The 16,266-nt window shown below is 37.8% G+C and overlaps 1 protein-coding gene across 1 annotated transcript in view; it reads right to left on the reverse strand.

Annotated features, from left to right (window-relative positions):
- The window catches only part of ADCY3 (adenylate cyclase 3), a 147,770-nt gene that overhangs the window by 100,546 nt on the left and 30,958 nt on the right, over nt 1-16,266 (reverse strand). Inside the window, exon 3 of the mRNA XM_007475926.3 lies at nt 7,609-7,758. Within this exon, the coding sequence (XP_007475988.1) occupies nt 7,609-7,758 (150 nt within the window). The remainder of the gene's footprint in view (nt 1-7,608; nt 7,759-16,266) is intronic.

Below are 16,266 nucleotides of genomic sequence, written 5' to 3' on the forward strand. Positions count from 1 at the left end.
AAAAAGGACTTTATACACATAAAGAATGTTTTGGTAAAAATAATAAGATATCCCAGCTAAGAGTAGCAGAATATAACAGTACTATGTAAGCTCTTAGAGGGAAGAGGCTATCTGTTACTTTTGTCTGGCTTAACTGCTTAACAGTACCTAGTGCATAGTAGGAGTCTAATAAATGTTTACTGTTTGATTTGTTAATTATAAGATTAAAAGAGATGGTATAAGTCTATTACAGTTGATCGTTTCACAATATTGCTGTGTATAATGTTCTCCTGGTTCTGCTTCTTTCATTCTGCATCAGTTCGCTGGGTCTATCCAGCTTTTTCTGAAATCATCCTATTTATCATTCCTTACAGTATAATAGTATTCCATCACCATCATATACCACAATTTGTTCAACCATTCCCCAATTGATGGATATCCCTTTAGTTTGTATTTCCTTACCACCACAAAAAGAGCATACAAGCAGTTCCTTTCCCAGTTTTTTCTCTTCAGGATACAGAGCTAGTAGTGATATTACTGAATGTGTATGTGTTATTTTATAGCCCTTTGGGCATAGTTCCAAATTGCTCTTCAGAATGGTTGAATCAATTCACAACTCCACCAGCAATGTATTAGTATCCCAACTTTGCCACATCCCCTCCAACATTTATTATTTTCTTTTACTGTCATGTTAGCCAACCTGCTAGGTGTGAGGTGGTTGTTTTAATTTGTATTACTCTAATCAAGGGGAATTTAGAAGACTAGATGGCCCCTGAAATCCTTTCAAACTCTCAAATCCTGTGACTGAGGCTTTAAAGGAATGTGGCTTGAAGCCACAAAATTAGAAGTTGAAAGCAGCTAAATATTTATTTAGATAGAGAAATGTAAATAGTAGGATTCTAGAGGGACCAATTCTATTTCATGTTTTTGCAAATAATCTAAAAGAACAAATATGCCATGAAATCCCTAGGATTGCAGATGACATAAAAGATGGTCTCATGAGCCTGGGGAGTGAAAGGTAGAACCACTTCAGATTTCCATATGCTCTCTAGTTACTTAACACTTTAAAGATTTGCAAAGTACTTAAAGCTAATAAGAATCTAATGTGAGTTTTGAACCTGTCTTTCTGATTGCAAGTCAATCACTATACTGCCTTGTCTCTCCTAGCACAGCACTGAGTTTTCAATAACTATTTGTTGATGAACTGATTAAATAATAAATTGAGTTCTAGGGTAGCCTAGTGGAAGGTGATACACTTGAAGGAAAGTCCTCTGTACTTCTAGGATTCTGGAGTCCAAAGTATCATTTGTGTCCCAGAAAATGAATGATGGTGTCTCTGAACACACTGGCCAAATGTGCTACAGAAACCAACTCATCTGGAAGAGGACTGAGAGCAAAATGCATGGTGAAGTAGAAAGATTTATGGCTCTTGATACTTCCTGTGTGAGCTTGGATAAATTATTTGGTCTCTCTGGGCCTCAATTTCCTCATCTGTAAGATGAAAGGGTTGGACAAGATGACTTATAAAGCCCCTTTCAACTCTAGATCCATCATCCTTCGATAAATTTTAAAAATTATTCTCCATTTGTTCAAATCTTTAACTGAAGAAGGTCTTAAGAAGGGAGAGCAAAACAAAAAAAAAAGCAAAAAAAAGGTCTTGTGATAAAAAAATGCCATCTGAAAGAAAGAACTGATGGAATCTGAATCCAGACCAAAGCAAAATTTTTTCACTTTTGTAATTTTTTTGTTCAAGTTTCCTTCCACAAAAAGATTAATATAGAAAAATGGTTTACATGATTGCACGTGTAAAATCTACATGTGATTGTTTACCATCTGGGAGGTGGGCAGAGAGAAACAAGGAGAGAATTTGAGACTCAAAATTCTTTTTAAAACATTAAAAATAGTTTTTACATTTAATTGGAGAGAAAATTAAATTAAATTACCAAAAAAAAGTAATCAAAATGTTGGAGGGAAATGTGGAGAGACATGAAAAACTACTTAAAAGATAGTTTGCTTCACCTTTTAGATAAAGGTTAGAATGATGGGGAAAAAATCAAATATAGGGGAATTAATAGGGAAAAACATGAAGTACATATGAGTTCAAAGAATCAGTTGCATGAGGATAAGGTAGAAAGGCATTGCTTTATAGGAATAAATACTCTAAGGTTTTTCCCTCTATGTACATCAAGAGTGTCACATAGCAGCCAAAAAAGTAAATTCAAACTTAGGCTGGATTAAAAGAGGCACAAATGTTTGCAAAAAGGGAGCTGATAGGCCTTTGTTCTTGGTGCCTGGTCAGAGTACATTGTGAGGGGGGTTTGGTACCACATTTTAGGGATGGCATGGGTAAACTGGAGAGCATCTAAAGGATGGTAATAAGGAGAGTGAAAATGCTAAAGACAACACAAGCTATGCAAGGATTGGTGAAATAGCTGGGAATGTTTAACCTGGGGAAGAGAAGGCTCAGAGAAAAAAAGATGGTAATGTTTTTTTCAAATTCCAAGTATTCAAAGAGCCCTTATATAGATGAAAGTTTAAACTTGTTCAGCTCTTTCATATTCATCTAGATCAGTGATAGGGAACCTTTTAGAGACCAAGGGCCCAAACCGCAATCCTCACACCATGTGTAAACCCCTCCCCACCTTACCCCATACAGGGGAGAAAGGAATTGCTCTCATTGGGCTACTGGTAGAGCACTGGGTTATGTGAGAAATGTCCTCAGGCACCTGTGGAGAGGGGAAGGGAGCAGCCCCCTCTAGCAATGTCCAATAGATTCGCCAACATGGACCTAGGTGATGATGCAATGGATAGAGTGCCTGGCCAGGTGTCAGAAAGAATAATCTTTCTCAAATCTGGCCTCAGACATTTACTAGCTATGTGACCCTAGGCAAGTCATTTTATCCTGTTTGCCTCAGTTTTCTCATCTAGAAAAGGAAATGGTAAAATCGCTCCGGTATCTTTGCCAAGAAAACTCCAAATGGAGTCACAAAGAGTCAGAAACAATTGAAACAACTCAACTACATGTAGAAGAAAGACTAGACTTGTTCATCTCTTTCCTCATTTCTCATCTTGCTGTACTAATTTGGAACTTCTCTGACTTCCCTATCAGATCTTGGGAAGCTCATTATTGGGATGACCTCATTATCCTATAAAAATCTCATCAGCCTTGGGATGCCACCTCATTCCTACTCTCTGATTGGAGGAAAGTAGGAACATGCACTCCAAACTTCCAACTAAGCAGAGAGCTGTGATCTCATCAAGATAGACGTTCTTTCCAGTGATACAGATTATAGCTCATCCTTGACTATAAATCCATGGCAACTCTGGTCCATGGTCTCTGAAAAATGTGCCATGGGTGATCTATCTAAAGTACTTCCTTCATTTTCTCTTACCATTCCCAGAATACCAATGAATTTGTTCTCTTAACCCATTAACCCTCCATTTTGTCATATGAAAAGACTCTTCTTTTTCACTCATATATTTTTCTAATGACGTCTTGTATTCCAGTTCTTCAAAGTTCCTTAACTGATATATATTACATTTGGCCCTCCCTCACCCCCACCGCAATTATGCATCTTCCAATATTCTGTTGTTTTCTGTATAATATTTTTATTTCCTTAAAGACTCTGGTGTTCCAAAACTAGTGGACAGATAATGTTGGCATGAAGAAAATGAGCCTTTATTTCTGAGAAAAGGATCGCTCTTTAAAAGAAGATTTCTAATTTCTCATAAGTATACTAGCCTGTTCTACTTAGAACCTAACTCATCATTCATTTTCACTCTCTATCTATCTATCTATCTATACCTATTGAAAGCCAAATACTATAGGCTTTGCATCTAATGTATTTCATAATCAAGGGAAAATGAAAAATACAAAATTATATTCAAAATGGATGAGGCAAAGAAGGTAGGGGGAAGTTTTTAGAATAAGAAGTCATCTGGAGAAGGAAAGATAGAGGAATGAGGGCAACAAACACTCTCACAAAGGATGATAAGACCTTCTACAACCACTGAGGATCTACACTGGGTGAAAGTGCAATGGAGGGTGTTCATATTATATCAAGAAGAATTCCAGCTAATTGAAGAGTTCATTATTAAGGGAAACCAATAACTCCTTGTGGTTTGGGATGGGGTCTTCAAAGATGAGAATAGATGCCTTTATGTACTATCAGATCAAGATCTTCCAAGCTGGGGGTCCTGAGGGACTAAGACTTTGGGGACATTTCTGCTTCATCTGTAGCATTCATAAAACAAAGCAATATGGACTCACACCAAAGCCCTTTTTCTGTGGTAATGCTATAACATTTTTAATAGAAAGGAGATTTATTGTTCTATTATTCTATTTATGATTATTATAAGCATTTAATTTATATTTTAAGATTTTTAAGTGGGATTTTTTAATTCTTATAGGGGTTTTTTGCTCAAACGTTAAAGACTGCAAATGTAAACAGAAAACTGGAGTAAGAAAACATCAACATTTTATCAATTATAAATGAACAAATGAAATATTATTAAATACTCTGTGCTAAGGAACAGTGATAAAAATAGGAAAGTAAGATAAGAGAGTCCTTGCTCTTAGGGAGCTCACACGCTAATAAGGAAGGCAACATCTAGAGGTTTCAGCTGCAAGTCAGATAGGAAGGGCCTCCCCGCCCCCCATGTTCCTTAAGGTACAGTGAGGGGCAAAGCACATGGACTGCATTTTCTTTAATGTATTTTCCACAACCAAATCCAGATCCTTCCATTCCTGGGAAGTTGAACCAGTTGACAACACTAAGGATTTTAGTGATACAAACTCCATCCCTTGCACCACCCCCATCTCCTCAATCCCTCCCAACCCCTTCTTCAGTGGCTATGATTGCAGCATCTGCAGCCAGGATGCATCTCCATGAGGTCTGATTCCCCAGATGAGAGCAGTGGGGGAGGGGATAGAAGTAAAACTAATGGTCTTGGAGTGAGGAGAAAATGAGGCATTACTATTCTCAAAGCCCTTAAGTCCAGGATCCTGGGTAATCTTCATCTGAGTCAGAGGGGAAGTGATAGTCAAGGTGCTTTGGCTCATATAGCATATACCATCTCCTAATTTTCAAAAAATTTCTCTTTTTCTTTCTTACTTTTTAAAAAAGATTATAAGTATTGCTTTATTTTTTAAACCAATAACATGTAACAAATTTCCAAATGATTTTCCTAAGTTATACGATCGAACTTATCTCCCTCCCTCCCTTCCCTTCAACCCCTGGGGCTAGCAGGCTAATCTGGGTTATGCATATGTTATTATGCAAAACCTATTTCTATATTGTTCATTTTTTAAGTGAGTAATCTTATAAAACCAAAACCCCAAAGCATAAACCCAAATAAACAAATGAAAAATCATGTGCTTTCATCTGCATTTTGTCTCCAATAGTCATTTCTCTGGAGGTGGATGGCATTCTTTGTCATAAATCCTTCAGAAATGTCCTGGATCACTGTATCACTGAGAGTAGCCAAGTCTATCACAACTGAGTATTCCACAATATTGCTGTTACTGTGTACTGTGTACAATGTTTTCCTGGTTCTGCTTAATTCACTTTGCATCAGATCATGATATCTTTCCAGCTCTTCCTGAAATCATCCTGCTCACCATTCCTTACAGAACAATAGTATTCCATCACCATCATATACCACAATTTGTTCAGCCATTCCCCAATTGAGGGACATCCCTTCAGTTTCCAATTCTTTGCCATCACAAAAAGAGCAGCTAGAAATGTTTTTGTACAAGTAGGTCCTTTCCCCTTTTTCTTTCTTCTTGTTTTCCTTCCTTTCTGTCTCCTCTTTCCCTCTCTTTTTTCTCTTCTCTCTCCATCTTTTCTCTCTCTCACCCTCCCTCACCCCTCCTTCCTCTATTTCCCTCCCTCTTCTCTTTCCCTGCCTCCCTCCTCTCTTCCCCACCCCCCTCCAGGCCCAGAGGATCTAACTGCCTCTTCTGCCCAAAGTGGTTAACCAGTCAGGGGGATCTAGGCCTCTCCCAGTCCTTAAATTCAGTAGCTGAACACCACTTAAGAGAATGTCCTAGGACTAACAACTTTCAATAAAGCAACCCATGAGTCCATGGAGCTTAGAGTTTATCTTACTTAGGAATATGAAAAGTTATATTCCCTCCAAAAAATATCACAGAAAGCAATACATAATGAACACATAAGAAAGGTGTTACCAGGGCTATGTGATGTATGACTTGGGAAGAGTCATTAGCAACTGAGGGAGCAGGAAAGGCTTCATTCACATCCAGGTGGCATTTGAGCTGGCCTTTAACCAATGGGCAAAAATCCAACAGACTGAGTTGGCATTCCAGGCACAAGGATCAGCATGGACAAAGGCATAGAAATGGGAAAACACTATGAGAGTATGTGGGACAGTGAATAATCCATGTGGGCCGATGTAGAGAGTACAAGGGGAGAGTGAAACAAAACAATGCTAGAAAAGTAGAGTGGTTTCCCTACTATAAAATTTGCTCTTCAGTAGTAGGGAGCCATTAAAAAGTTTAAAGCAATAGAGTGGCAGGATCAGATGTATACATAACCTAAATTAATCTGGCAACAGTATGCAGAAAAAAGAAACCTGACCAAGGAAAAAGTAATGCAGTTCTGGGATTGTGAAGAAAGGAAAATACATGCTGGAAAATAAGGCTCTTTGATGATGCATAAGTCTCAGACTTGTATATCATAATATTTTCTACAAGAATATAGTAAGAAGGTGAAGCACTGAGCAACAAGAAAAATAATTGACTACCTCTTAACAAATAAGAAATGCCTGGCTGCCAACATAGAAGCCACTGCAGAATCAATTGTCTGAGTGTAAGTTAGGAAAAAATCAGTATCAAATTTGAAGAAAGGCTGGAAGTAAAGAGATAACACTGCATATCTTTCCAGAACCTCCAATCACACCTGCTACACCAACTATGGATTTTGAAAAGTGGTAAGTAAACAAAAGCAGACATTGACCATGACTCGCCATTTCTTGGAGAAGTTTAACTTCACCAATGATCAACACAACTAGGAGGTCAAAAGGCCCCAGAAATAACTTCAACCAGCAAACATTCCATCTCTTGGATAAATGGAGATTTGACATTGCTGAGTGCAACCATGGTTTAGCTCAGGTTGTCAAACTCAAACAGAAATGGATCTTCAGGCTGCATGTTAACTTGGAAAACTACAGATTAGCATTCCCTATGTTGTATTATATTTGTGTTTATTTTGTTAAATATTTCCCAATTATATTTTAATCTGATTGCACTCTAGAGTTTTGTGGACAGCTTGCAACTGCCAATACTTCTGGTCTATCATACACATTTACTTACATAGTGCTGAAGAGTCCTGTTGTCAAAAAACAGTGGCAACTTTTGAAATAGCAAAAGACAGTTGTGGGGAAAAAGAACTTGCAAGAACCTGACATGAGATCCAAAGCAACTGGAGCATTCCAAGAACATTTGTAGACTAGATGACCTATAATCACCAGGTAGGCTCTTATCTCTAAGATCTCACCAATGGCCATTTATCTGGATCCACTGTCTCACTTTGCCCTCGTACTAGTACTAGAATCTATAGAGTTCTATAAAATCCTTAGGGACTGGTGTCCCTAACACATTAGACTTACCTGCTGTTGGCTCTGTTCTTCCAAGTTGATTTTCACTTCAAGGGATTGACGGGCTTCAAGGAAGGCCTTTCGATGCTTGCGGTCAGCCATGTAGTAGGACATAATGCCCACGATGATGGCACACAGGTAGATGAAAACATTAGCCAGAATCTGTATTCCAGAGGGAGAAAGACAGAAGACCCAAGAGTGAGGTAACATCCAAGGACAAAATGTGAGCAAAGAGACAGATGGATGAAAGGTAATAAGATGAAGTCAATGCAACAGTACCACTAGATAGCTATGGTACCCTGAATCCTATCAATATTTCTGAATTTGTTCTAATTTTTTTAAACCCTTACTTTCTGTCTTAGTAACAACTCTAAGACAGAAAAGCAAGAACTAGCCAAACAAGGTTAAGTGACTTGCCCAGGGTCACACACCTAGGAAGTGTATGAGGCCAAATTTCAACCCAGGTCCTTCCAATTCCAGGTCTGGCATTCTATCCACCATGCTACCTAAAAGCTCCTCTAGATGATTCTGTTAAAACTTTCAACAGCTACTGTTCAGCTCCTGAAAGTATTGTGTTTTTTATGCTAGCTTTAAGACAGTCTAACACAAAAAATAAAATTTTATTATTCAAAATTCACAAGCAAAATTCATAAGCATAAACAAAGCTTAAATAATTAAACTTTCAAATAATGTTTTGGCAAGTTTGTAGCATATATACTTCTGCAGTTTGGGTTATTCTGTATCTATTAAGTATTTATTGATGTACATGTTTCCCAAGAGATCAAAAATTACTCAAGGCAGCAACTATTTATTTTTTGTCTTTGAATCTCCAATGTGAAGAGGCCATGTGATGTGGAAAGTCATCAGCCTCAGAGTCAGGAAAACCGAAGTTCAAATCCTACCCCTGTCATATACTAATAACTGTGTGACTCAGAGCAAGTTGCTCTGCATTAGCATCCTCAAGCAAGTCTGAATTGCTAGAGGGAAAGTCCCTATTGGGAGTTCTTAGAGACATCAATGAACTCTTATGTCTAGGGGAAAAAAAGTAAAAAATATCAGTGCCTGGCTTATAGTGGGCACTTAATAAAAACTTCTTGGGGCAGCAAAGTGGTGCAGTGGAGTCAGGAAGATTCATCTTCATGAGTTCAAATCCAGCTTCAGCATTTGTTCGCTGTGTGATCCTGGGCAAGTCACTTAACCCTGTTCACCTCAGTTTCTTCACCTATCAAAAAAGATGGAGAAGGAAATGGCAAACTACTCCAGTACCATTGCTAAGAAAATCTCAAATGGAGCTATGAAAAGTTGGACACAATGGAAAGGAATGAACAACAATAAATGCTCCTTGATTGACTAAAGTTTGAACCACTATAAATAAGTAGCATATAGCTGTGACCAGGACACTGGATTTGGAGTCAGAAGATTTGTCTTTTTCTAGCTCTCTGGGCCTTACTTCCCCATAAGTTAAATGGGGATGATAGTGACACTTCTTTCAGGGTTGTTATAAAGATCAAATTATATTTTTTTTCAGTCTCCCTGCCTTAGTCTCTCTCTACTCTACTCATTCTGCCACACATCTGCCAAAGTGATCTTTCTCAAGAAAGGGCTGCCCTTACTCAATAAACTCCAATGGCCCCCTATTACCTCTAGGATCAAATAGAAATACCCATCTTGCTTCTAAAGCCCTTTGCAAACTGGTCCCAGTCTATCGTTCCAGCTTCACTGAACATTATACCCCTGCCAACATTCTATAATCCAGCCAAAGAAGCCTTTTCTCTGTTCCTCATGCAAGAAACTCTATCTCCCATCTCAAGGCCTTTGTACCAGTTGTCATCCATGCACTCCTTCCTCAGAGAATCTTTCAAGATATAAATTAAGCACTTTGTTGTTTTTGTTCAGTCATTTCAGTCCTGTTCAATTCTTCACAACCTCATTTGGGGCTTTCTTAGTAAAAATACTGGAGTGGCTTACCATGACCTTCTCCAGCTCATTTTTACAGATAAGGAAACTGAGGCTAACATGGTTAAGTGACTTGCCTAGGGGTCACATACCTAGTAAGTGTCTGAGGCCAGATTTGAACTTGGATCTTCCTTGACTCTAGGCTGGGTGCTACCCAGCTGTTTTAAACATCACATGCATATACAAACATTATTATTACTAAAAAGGAGGAATGTCATAATCAACTGTAATAGACTTAGCTATTACCGGCAATACAACGATCCAGGACAACTCTGAGGAACTTGGGACAAAGAATGCTCTCCACCTCCAGAGAGGAAGAACTGTTGGAGTCAGATGAAAGCATATGACTTTTAATTGTTTATTTGGATTTATGTTTGGAGGTTTGGGTTTTGTAAGATCACTCACTGAAAAAAAATGAACAATATAGAATAAGTTTTGCGTGCTAATATATGCATAACCCAGATCAAATCACCTGCCAGCACCAGGAGGGGGAAGGGAAGGGAAAGAGGGAGATAAGTTCCATCAGCTAACATAGGAAAACTTGTGTGGAAATTCATTATAGCATGTAATCAATAACAAATAAATAAACATGAGGACTCTCAGAATGCTGTTCCTCCAAACTATTGCACCAACCTATTCCCTTGTCGTATGACAACTCTGAAGTCAGAACTTCATGGGGCAAATTATTACCATTTAGGAGCTGTTAAACATTCTCCTTTTGTGGCCAGGGCCCTAGATTTGCAGAAAGAGATGCTAATGCCATTTACAATGCTAGATGCTGTTAGACCAGGGTTCTGAGCACTGGCTACCAAGGTAATGCTACAATGGATCCTATAGGATCCCCACACCTCTGCATTTTTATGGGATGGATCAGAATCCTCTTGGTAAACATGATTTGTGTCATCAGACTGTGTATGTTATTGGCTTGTCAATGGAGTTTCATGGGTATATTCCAGGAGGGAAGGAGGAAGGGGAAGTTGAGTGAATGGTCCTAGGGGAAAAGGTTTTGGCAAGGAGAAAATCAATGGTATTTCACCCTGAACTATTTAGTGGTACCAGAAAAAAGAAAAAAGGTAAGAATCTTTTGATTTTTTTTTGAAAGTAATGTGACCCAGTGTTCTCAAACTCAAGTGTCACATTTGATTTCAGTTTGTAGTACTCAGTGGTCTACTACTGCTCAGTGGAGTGGAAAGACCCCTGGCCTGGGAATCAGAAACCAGAGGTCCTACTAACTCACTATGTGGCCTTGGGCAAGTCCCCTTCCTGTCTCTGGGTTTCAGTTTCCTCACCAGAAAAGGTAGATTGTGAGTATAACAGGGAACCTCTGAAGATTTTTTCAGAAGAGAATGGGTCTGATCTATGAATTTGGATTATTTTCTGAAATTTTATTCTGGCAGTGAAATAGAGAAAAAAAATTAGAGAAGATAGACTGGAAGGAAAGAGATCATTTAGGAAGTTGTTGTAATAGCACAGTTGATAGATAATTATGGCCTCAACCAGAGTGATGGCAAACAAAAATGGAGATAGTCAGGAGATAAAGAATCAATAAAACTTGGCATCTGTTTGGATGAGTGGAGGGGGTAAGGGACAAGGGTCAAGGATGACTGAGTTACTGAAGCTGGGTGACTGAATAGATGGCAGTATTTTAGATGAAAATAGGGAAAAGAAAGGGTTTTTAGAGGAGAAAATTCTGCTTTAGACATGCTCTTTTTGAGGTACAAATAGGATACTCTGATGTCTAGTTGGCTGTTGGGGATAAAAAAGTAAACAAGAATGATTAAGGCTGGTTTTTATAGAGTTGGGGGGGTGCAGTTGGTGGCAAAGAAGATAGAGTACCGGAAACTCATCTTTCTGAATTCAAATCTGAACTCAGATACCTACTAGCAATATGACTCTGGGCAAGTCACTTAACCTGTTTGCCTCAGTTTCTTCATCTATAAAATGAACTGGAGAATAAAATGGCAAAGCACTCCATTACATCTGCCAAGAAAACCCCAAATGAGGTCATAAAGAGTTGGACATGTCTGAAAATACCTATCAACAATAACAACTATAGATTTGGGAACCATCTGTGTAGAAATGCTCATTGAACTGATGGTCTCTGGGCTAGATGACTCTAAGTCTGGCCAGACAGTTATAGAATGAATAGATGGGTCTAATCTAATCTGGGTGATTCTAACCTGTGTGGCTCTGGTCTGTGGGGATAGAAGGCAATACAGTAGCTGGACTTTTCCCAGATGTGAATGTCCCCCACAACTCCAGACTTAATCCCATTCTCAAATAATTAGGGTTGTTTGAGTTGTTGGTAAACTAGGAATCATTGGCTCTGTTCTGTGGCTGAGGAATTGCTTTTCCTTATTGCCTGGTTCTCATCCCATTGTGTTTAAATAGAGGATAAAACATAGAAGAAGAATAAGGAGAGAAGCTTTCTTAACTAAGATATAACCAAGCTGAATTCTTATTTACCACTTGGTCCAGTAGATTATGGATCTCAAAGCTGTTAGCTGATGAACACGAAGTTTTCTTACAACCCTACGAGTATATTATTTGTCCCTTTATCCCTTTGTTCACTCTATATGTAACCACAGTAACCAGTTTTTATGAAGAAAAACAAAAATTTGAAATTAGAGGTTCAGGAATGGAATAATCAGAGTTGATATTTCTGATTTGTTGCTTTTATACTTTTTTTAGTTATATGACAAATTCATTGATTTGTTTTTATTCTCTTTTATCAATGAATGCTTTCAGAGATATTGTTTCTCCAATGACTATAAGCTGCATTTCAAAAGTTTTGGCATTGTTTTGTCATTTCCTTTTTTTAAAAACCTTTTCTTCCATCTTAGAATCAACACTGTGTATTGTCCAAGGCAGAAGAGTGCTAAGGGCTAGGTAATAGGGGTTCAGTGACTTGCCCAGGGTCACACAGCTGGAAAGGCTATGAGGCCACATTTGAACCAAGGACCACCACTGAACCATCTACCAGCCCCATCATCGTTTTCTTTGAGGAAACTTTCTATTATAACTGATGTTTCAAAAGCTTCCAAGTTTTACAATCTTTACTTTACCATTGATAAAATGGATAAGATGGCATTTTCAAGAAGCCTGTCCACAAATAAATTTCCAACACATCATGGCCAAACTGGAACTCATTATGTATCCCTCCAGATATTCCCTTATCACTGCACAGTACCCTTTCAGTTACCCAGGTTCACACCAAATGGTAATCATCAAAACAATCTGGTACTGGCTAAGAAACAGGCTAGTTAACCAATAGACTAGATTAGGAATACAATACACAGCAGTAAATGACCATAGTAATCAAATGTATGAGAAACCCAAAGGCTCAAACTTTTAGAAGAAAAACTCACTCTTTAACAAAAATTACTGGGAAAACTGGAAAGCAAGTTGACATAAACTAGGTACAGACTCACACTATGTACCAAGATAAGACCAAAATGGGTGCATAACTTAGACATAAAAGATATCATAAGCAAATTAAGGGAGCATGGAGAAATTTTCCTGTCTGATCTACAGATAAGGGAAGAATTTATTGACCAAACAAGAGATAGCGAAGATCATAGAAAGTGAAATGGATAGTTTTGATAACATTAGATTTAAAGGGTTTAATACAAACAAAACCAACGTAGCCAAAATTAGAAGGAAAACAGGAACCTAGGAAAGGATTTTTATAAGTCTCTATGAAAAAGACCTCATCTCCCAGATAGTGAGAGTTAAGTTTATTTGAAAAAAAAAGTCATTCCCCAAGTGATAAAGGGTTAAAGGATATGAATAGGCAGTTTTCAGAAAAAGAAATCAAAGCTATCTCTAGTCATATGAAGAAATGCTCCAAATCACTACTGATAAGAGAAATGCAAAGTAAAACATCTCTGAGGTACAACCTCACACCTATCAGACTGGCTAACCTGATAGAAAGGAAAATGGCAAATTCTGGAAGGGATGTGGGGAAACTGGGACACTAACACGCTGTTGGTATAGGTGTAAACTAGTCCAACCATCCTAGAGAACAATTTGGAACAATTCCCAAAGAGTTACAAAACTTTGCATACCTTTTAGTCCACTACTAGATCTATATCCCAAAGACAACAAAGAAAAATGAAAAGGACCCATAGTTACAAAAATATTTATAGCAGCTCTTTTTGGTTTAGCGAAGAAGTGGAAATTGAGGGATGCCCATCTAGGAGGAATGGCTAAAGAAGTTTTGATATATGATTGGGATGGAATACTATATTCTACTGTAAAAAATTACAAGTGGGATGATTTCAGAAAACCCAGAAAGACCTATATGAATTGATGCAGTGATATGGGCAGAACCAGAACATTGTACACAGAAACAGCAGTATTATCATGGTCAACTCTAAAAGATATAGCTATTCTGATGAAAACAATGATCCAAGACAATTCCAAAAGACTCATGATAAAAAATGTTCTCCATAGCCAGAGAAAGATGAGTTCAAAATGAAGTATAATTTTTTTGCTTTATTTTTCTTGAGTTTTTTTGGCAACATGGTTAATATGGAAATGTGTTTTGAATGATTTTACATATACAAATGGTATCATAATGCTTGCCTTCTCAGTGGGTAGGGGGAGGGGCTGGATGAAGGGAAAGAATTTGGACCTCAAATTTTTTTTAAAAGAATGTCACAAATAAATCAATAATGTTTTAAATTAAAAAACTCATAGTTCTAATTATGTAACTCCTCTGCTCAAAAAATCTTTGGTTACTCCCCATTGCCTCCAGAATAAAATACAAACTCCTCATTTTAAATTTAAAACCTTCCCAAACACTAATGCATTATTGGTGGAGTTGTGAACTAATCTAATTGTTCTGGAGGACAATTTGTAACTATACCCAAAGAGCTATAAAACTGTTCATACCCTTTGAGACAGTAATACAACTACTGGCTCTGTATCCCAAAATACCACTACTGGCTCTGTATCCTTTCTATAAATCTTTCAGGATTGTCCCAGGTCATTGCACTGCTGAGAGTAGCCACGTTTTTACAGATAATCATCGTACAATATTGCTAGTACTATGTACAGTGTTCTCCTGGTTCTTCTGCTTATTTCGCTCTGCATCAGTTCCTGCAGATCTTTCCTGCTTTTTCTGAAATGATTCTGCTTATCATTTCTCATAGCACAGTAGTATTCCATCACCAACACATACCACAACTTGTTCACCCATTATTCAACCATTTCCCAATTGATGGACATCCCCATAATTTCCAATTCTTTGCCACCACAAAAGGAGCTGCTATAAATATTTTTGGACAAGTAGATCCTTTCCCCTTTTTATGATCTCTTTGGGATACAGAGCCAGTAGTAGTATTACCTGACCAAAGAGTATGCACAGTTTTATAGCCCTTTGGGTATGGTTCCGAAATGCCCTCCAGAATGGTTGGATCAGTTCAAAACTCCACCAATAATGCATTAGTGCTCCAATCTTGCCACATTCCTGCTAACATTTACTGGTGTGGAAATTTTGAAAAAAAATTATAATACCAAATAATCTTGGCCCTCAATAATTATATAGTAGTGTCACATGTGAGATATATCTATTCTTAAATGCATAAATAAAAAGAAATAAATACCATATTCTTATTTTTCTAAGAATAGTCATTATTTTCAAGTTTAAAAAGACTAAGAAGTTTTATTTCTTCTGGTCTAACACAGTGGATAGAGTGTTGGCCCTGATGTGAGGAAGACATAAGTTGAAATCCTGCCTCTGTCACATACTGGCTGTGTGACCTTGGGCAAGTCACTTAACTTCTGTATGCCTCAGTTTTCTCATCAGTAAAAAATGGGTATAATAATAGCAGCTACCCTCTCAGGGTTGTTGTGAGAATAAAAATGACAATATTTAGAGAGTTTTTTACATACTATAAAGCATTTTATATAAAAGCCATCTCTGGTAGTGATGATGATGATCATCATCCTGGGGAATTGTTGATGTGCCCCAGGGAAGATAATTTCCACCTCAGGAATTCTGTGAACTCACAAGAACATAGTAAAAATGTATTAATTATTAATACCCTTCACTTTTAAAAGAACAAAATCTGAGCACCGGGGTTTGAAGGAACCTAAAAGCTGTAGTTTAACCTCCCAGCCAATAAGGGATCCATTCCTAAAATTCTTGATATTTACATAGCACTTTAAGGTTTGGAAACTCTTTTACATAGATTCATGTCTAAGCCTTAAAACAACCTAGTGAGACAGGCACTGACAACACTATTACTCCCATTTTTCAGATCAGGAAACTGAGACTCAGAAATATTTACTGACTCGCCTGTGGTCACATGGCTACTAAATGTCAGAGGCTGGTGGTCCAGCATACTATTCATTCTGTCTCACTGCCTCTCAAGCAATGGTCCAGCCATTCCTTGAACAAAAATAATGTCATTTCTAAAGTTTGTCTCAATTCTGAAATATTATCCTATGTGGAAAAGAGAATTAACTTATTCTGTGGAGCTTCAACTAAGCTCAGGAAGTGGAAGTTACAGAGAGATGATTTCAACTCAACATAAGGAATAATCTGAGCTATCAAACATGGAATAGGCTGCCTGATGGAAGAAATGAGCTCCCCATCCTTGGATATATCCAAGATGTTGAATAACCACCTGTTGGGAATGTTGCTAAAAGTCTACCTGTATTGTGTGGGAGGTTGTCAAAATCCTTAGATACTTCCTATGCTTAAGA

The sequence above is a fragment of the Monodelphis domestica genome, chromosome 1 (assembly GCF_027887165.1).
Source record: "Monodelphis domestica isolate mMonDom1 chromosome 1, mMonDom1.pri, whole genome shotgun sequence".
NCBI lineage: Eukaryota > Metazoa > Chordata > Mammalia > Didelphimorphia > Didelphidae > Monodelphis > Monodelphis domestica.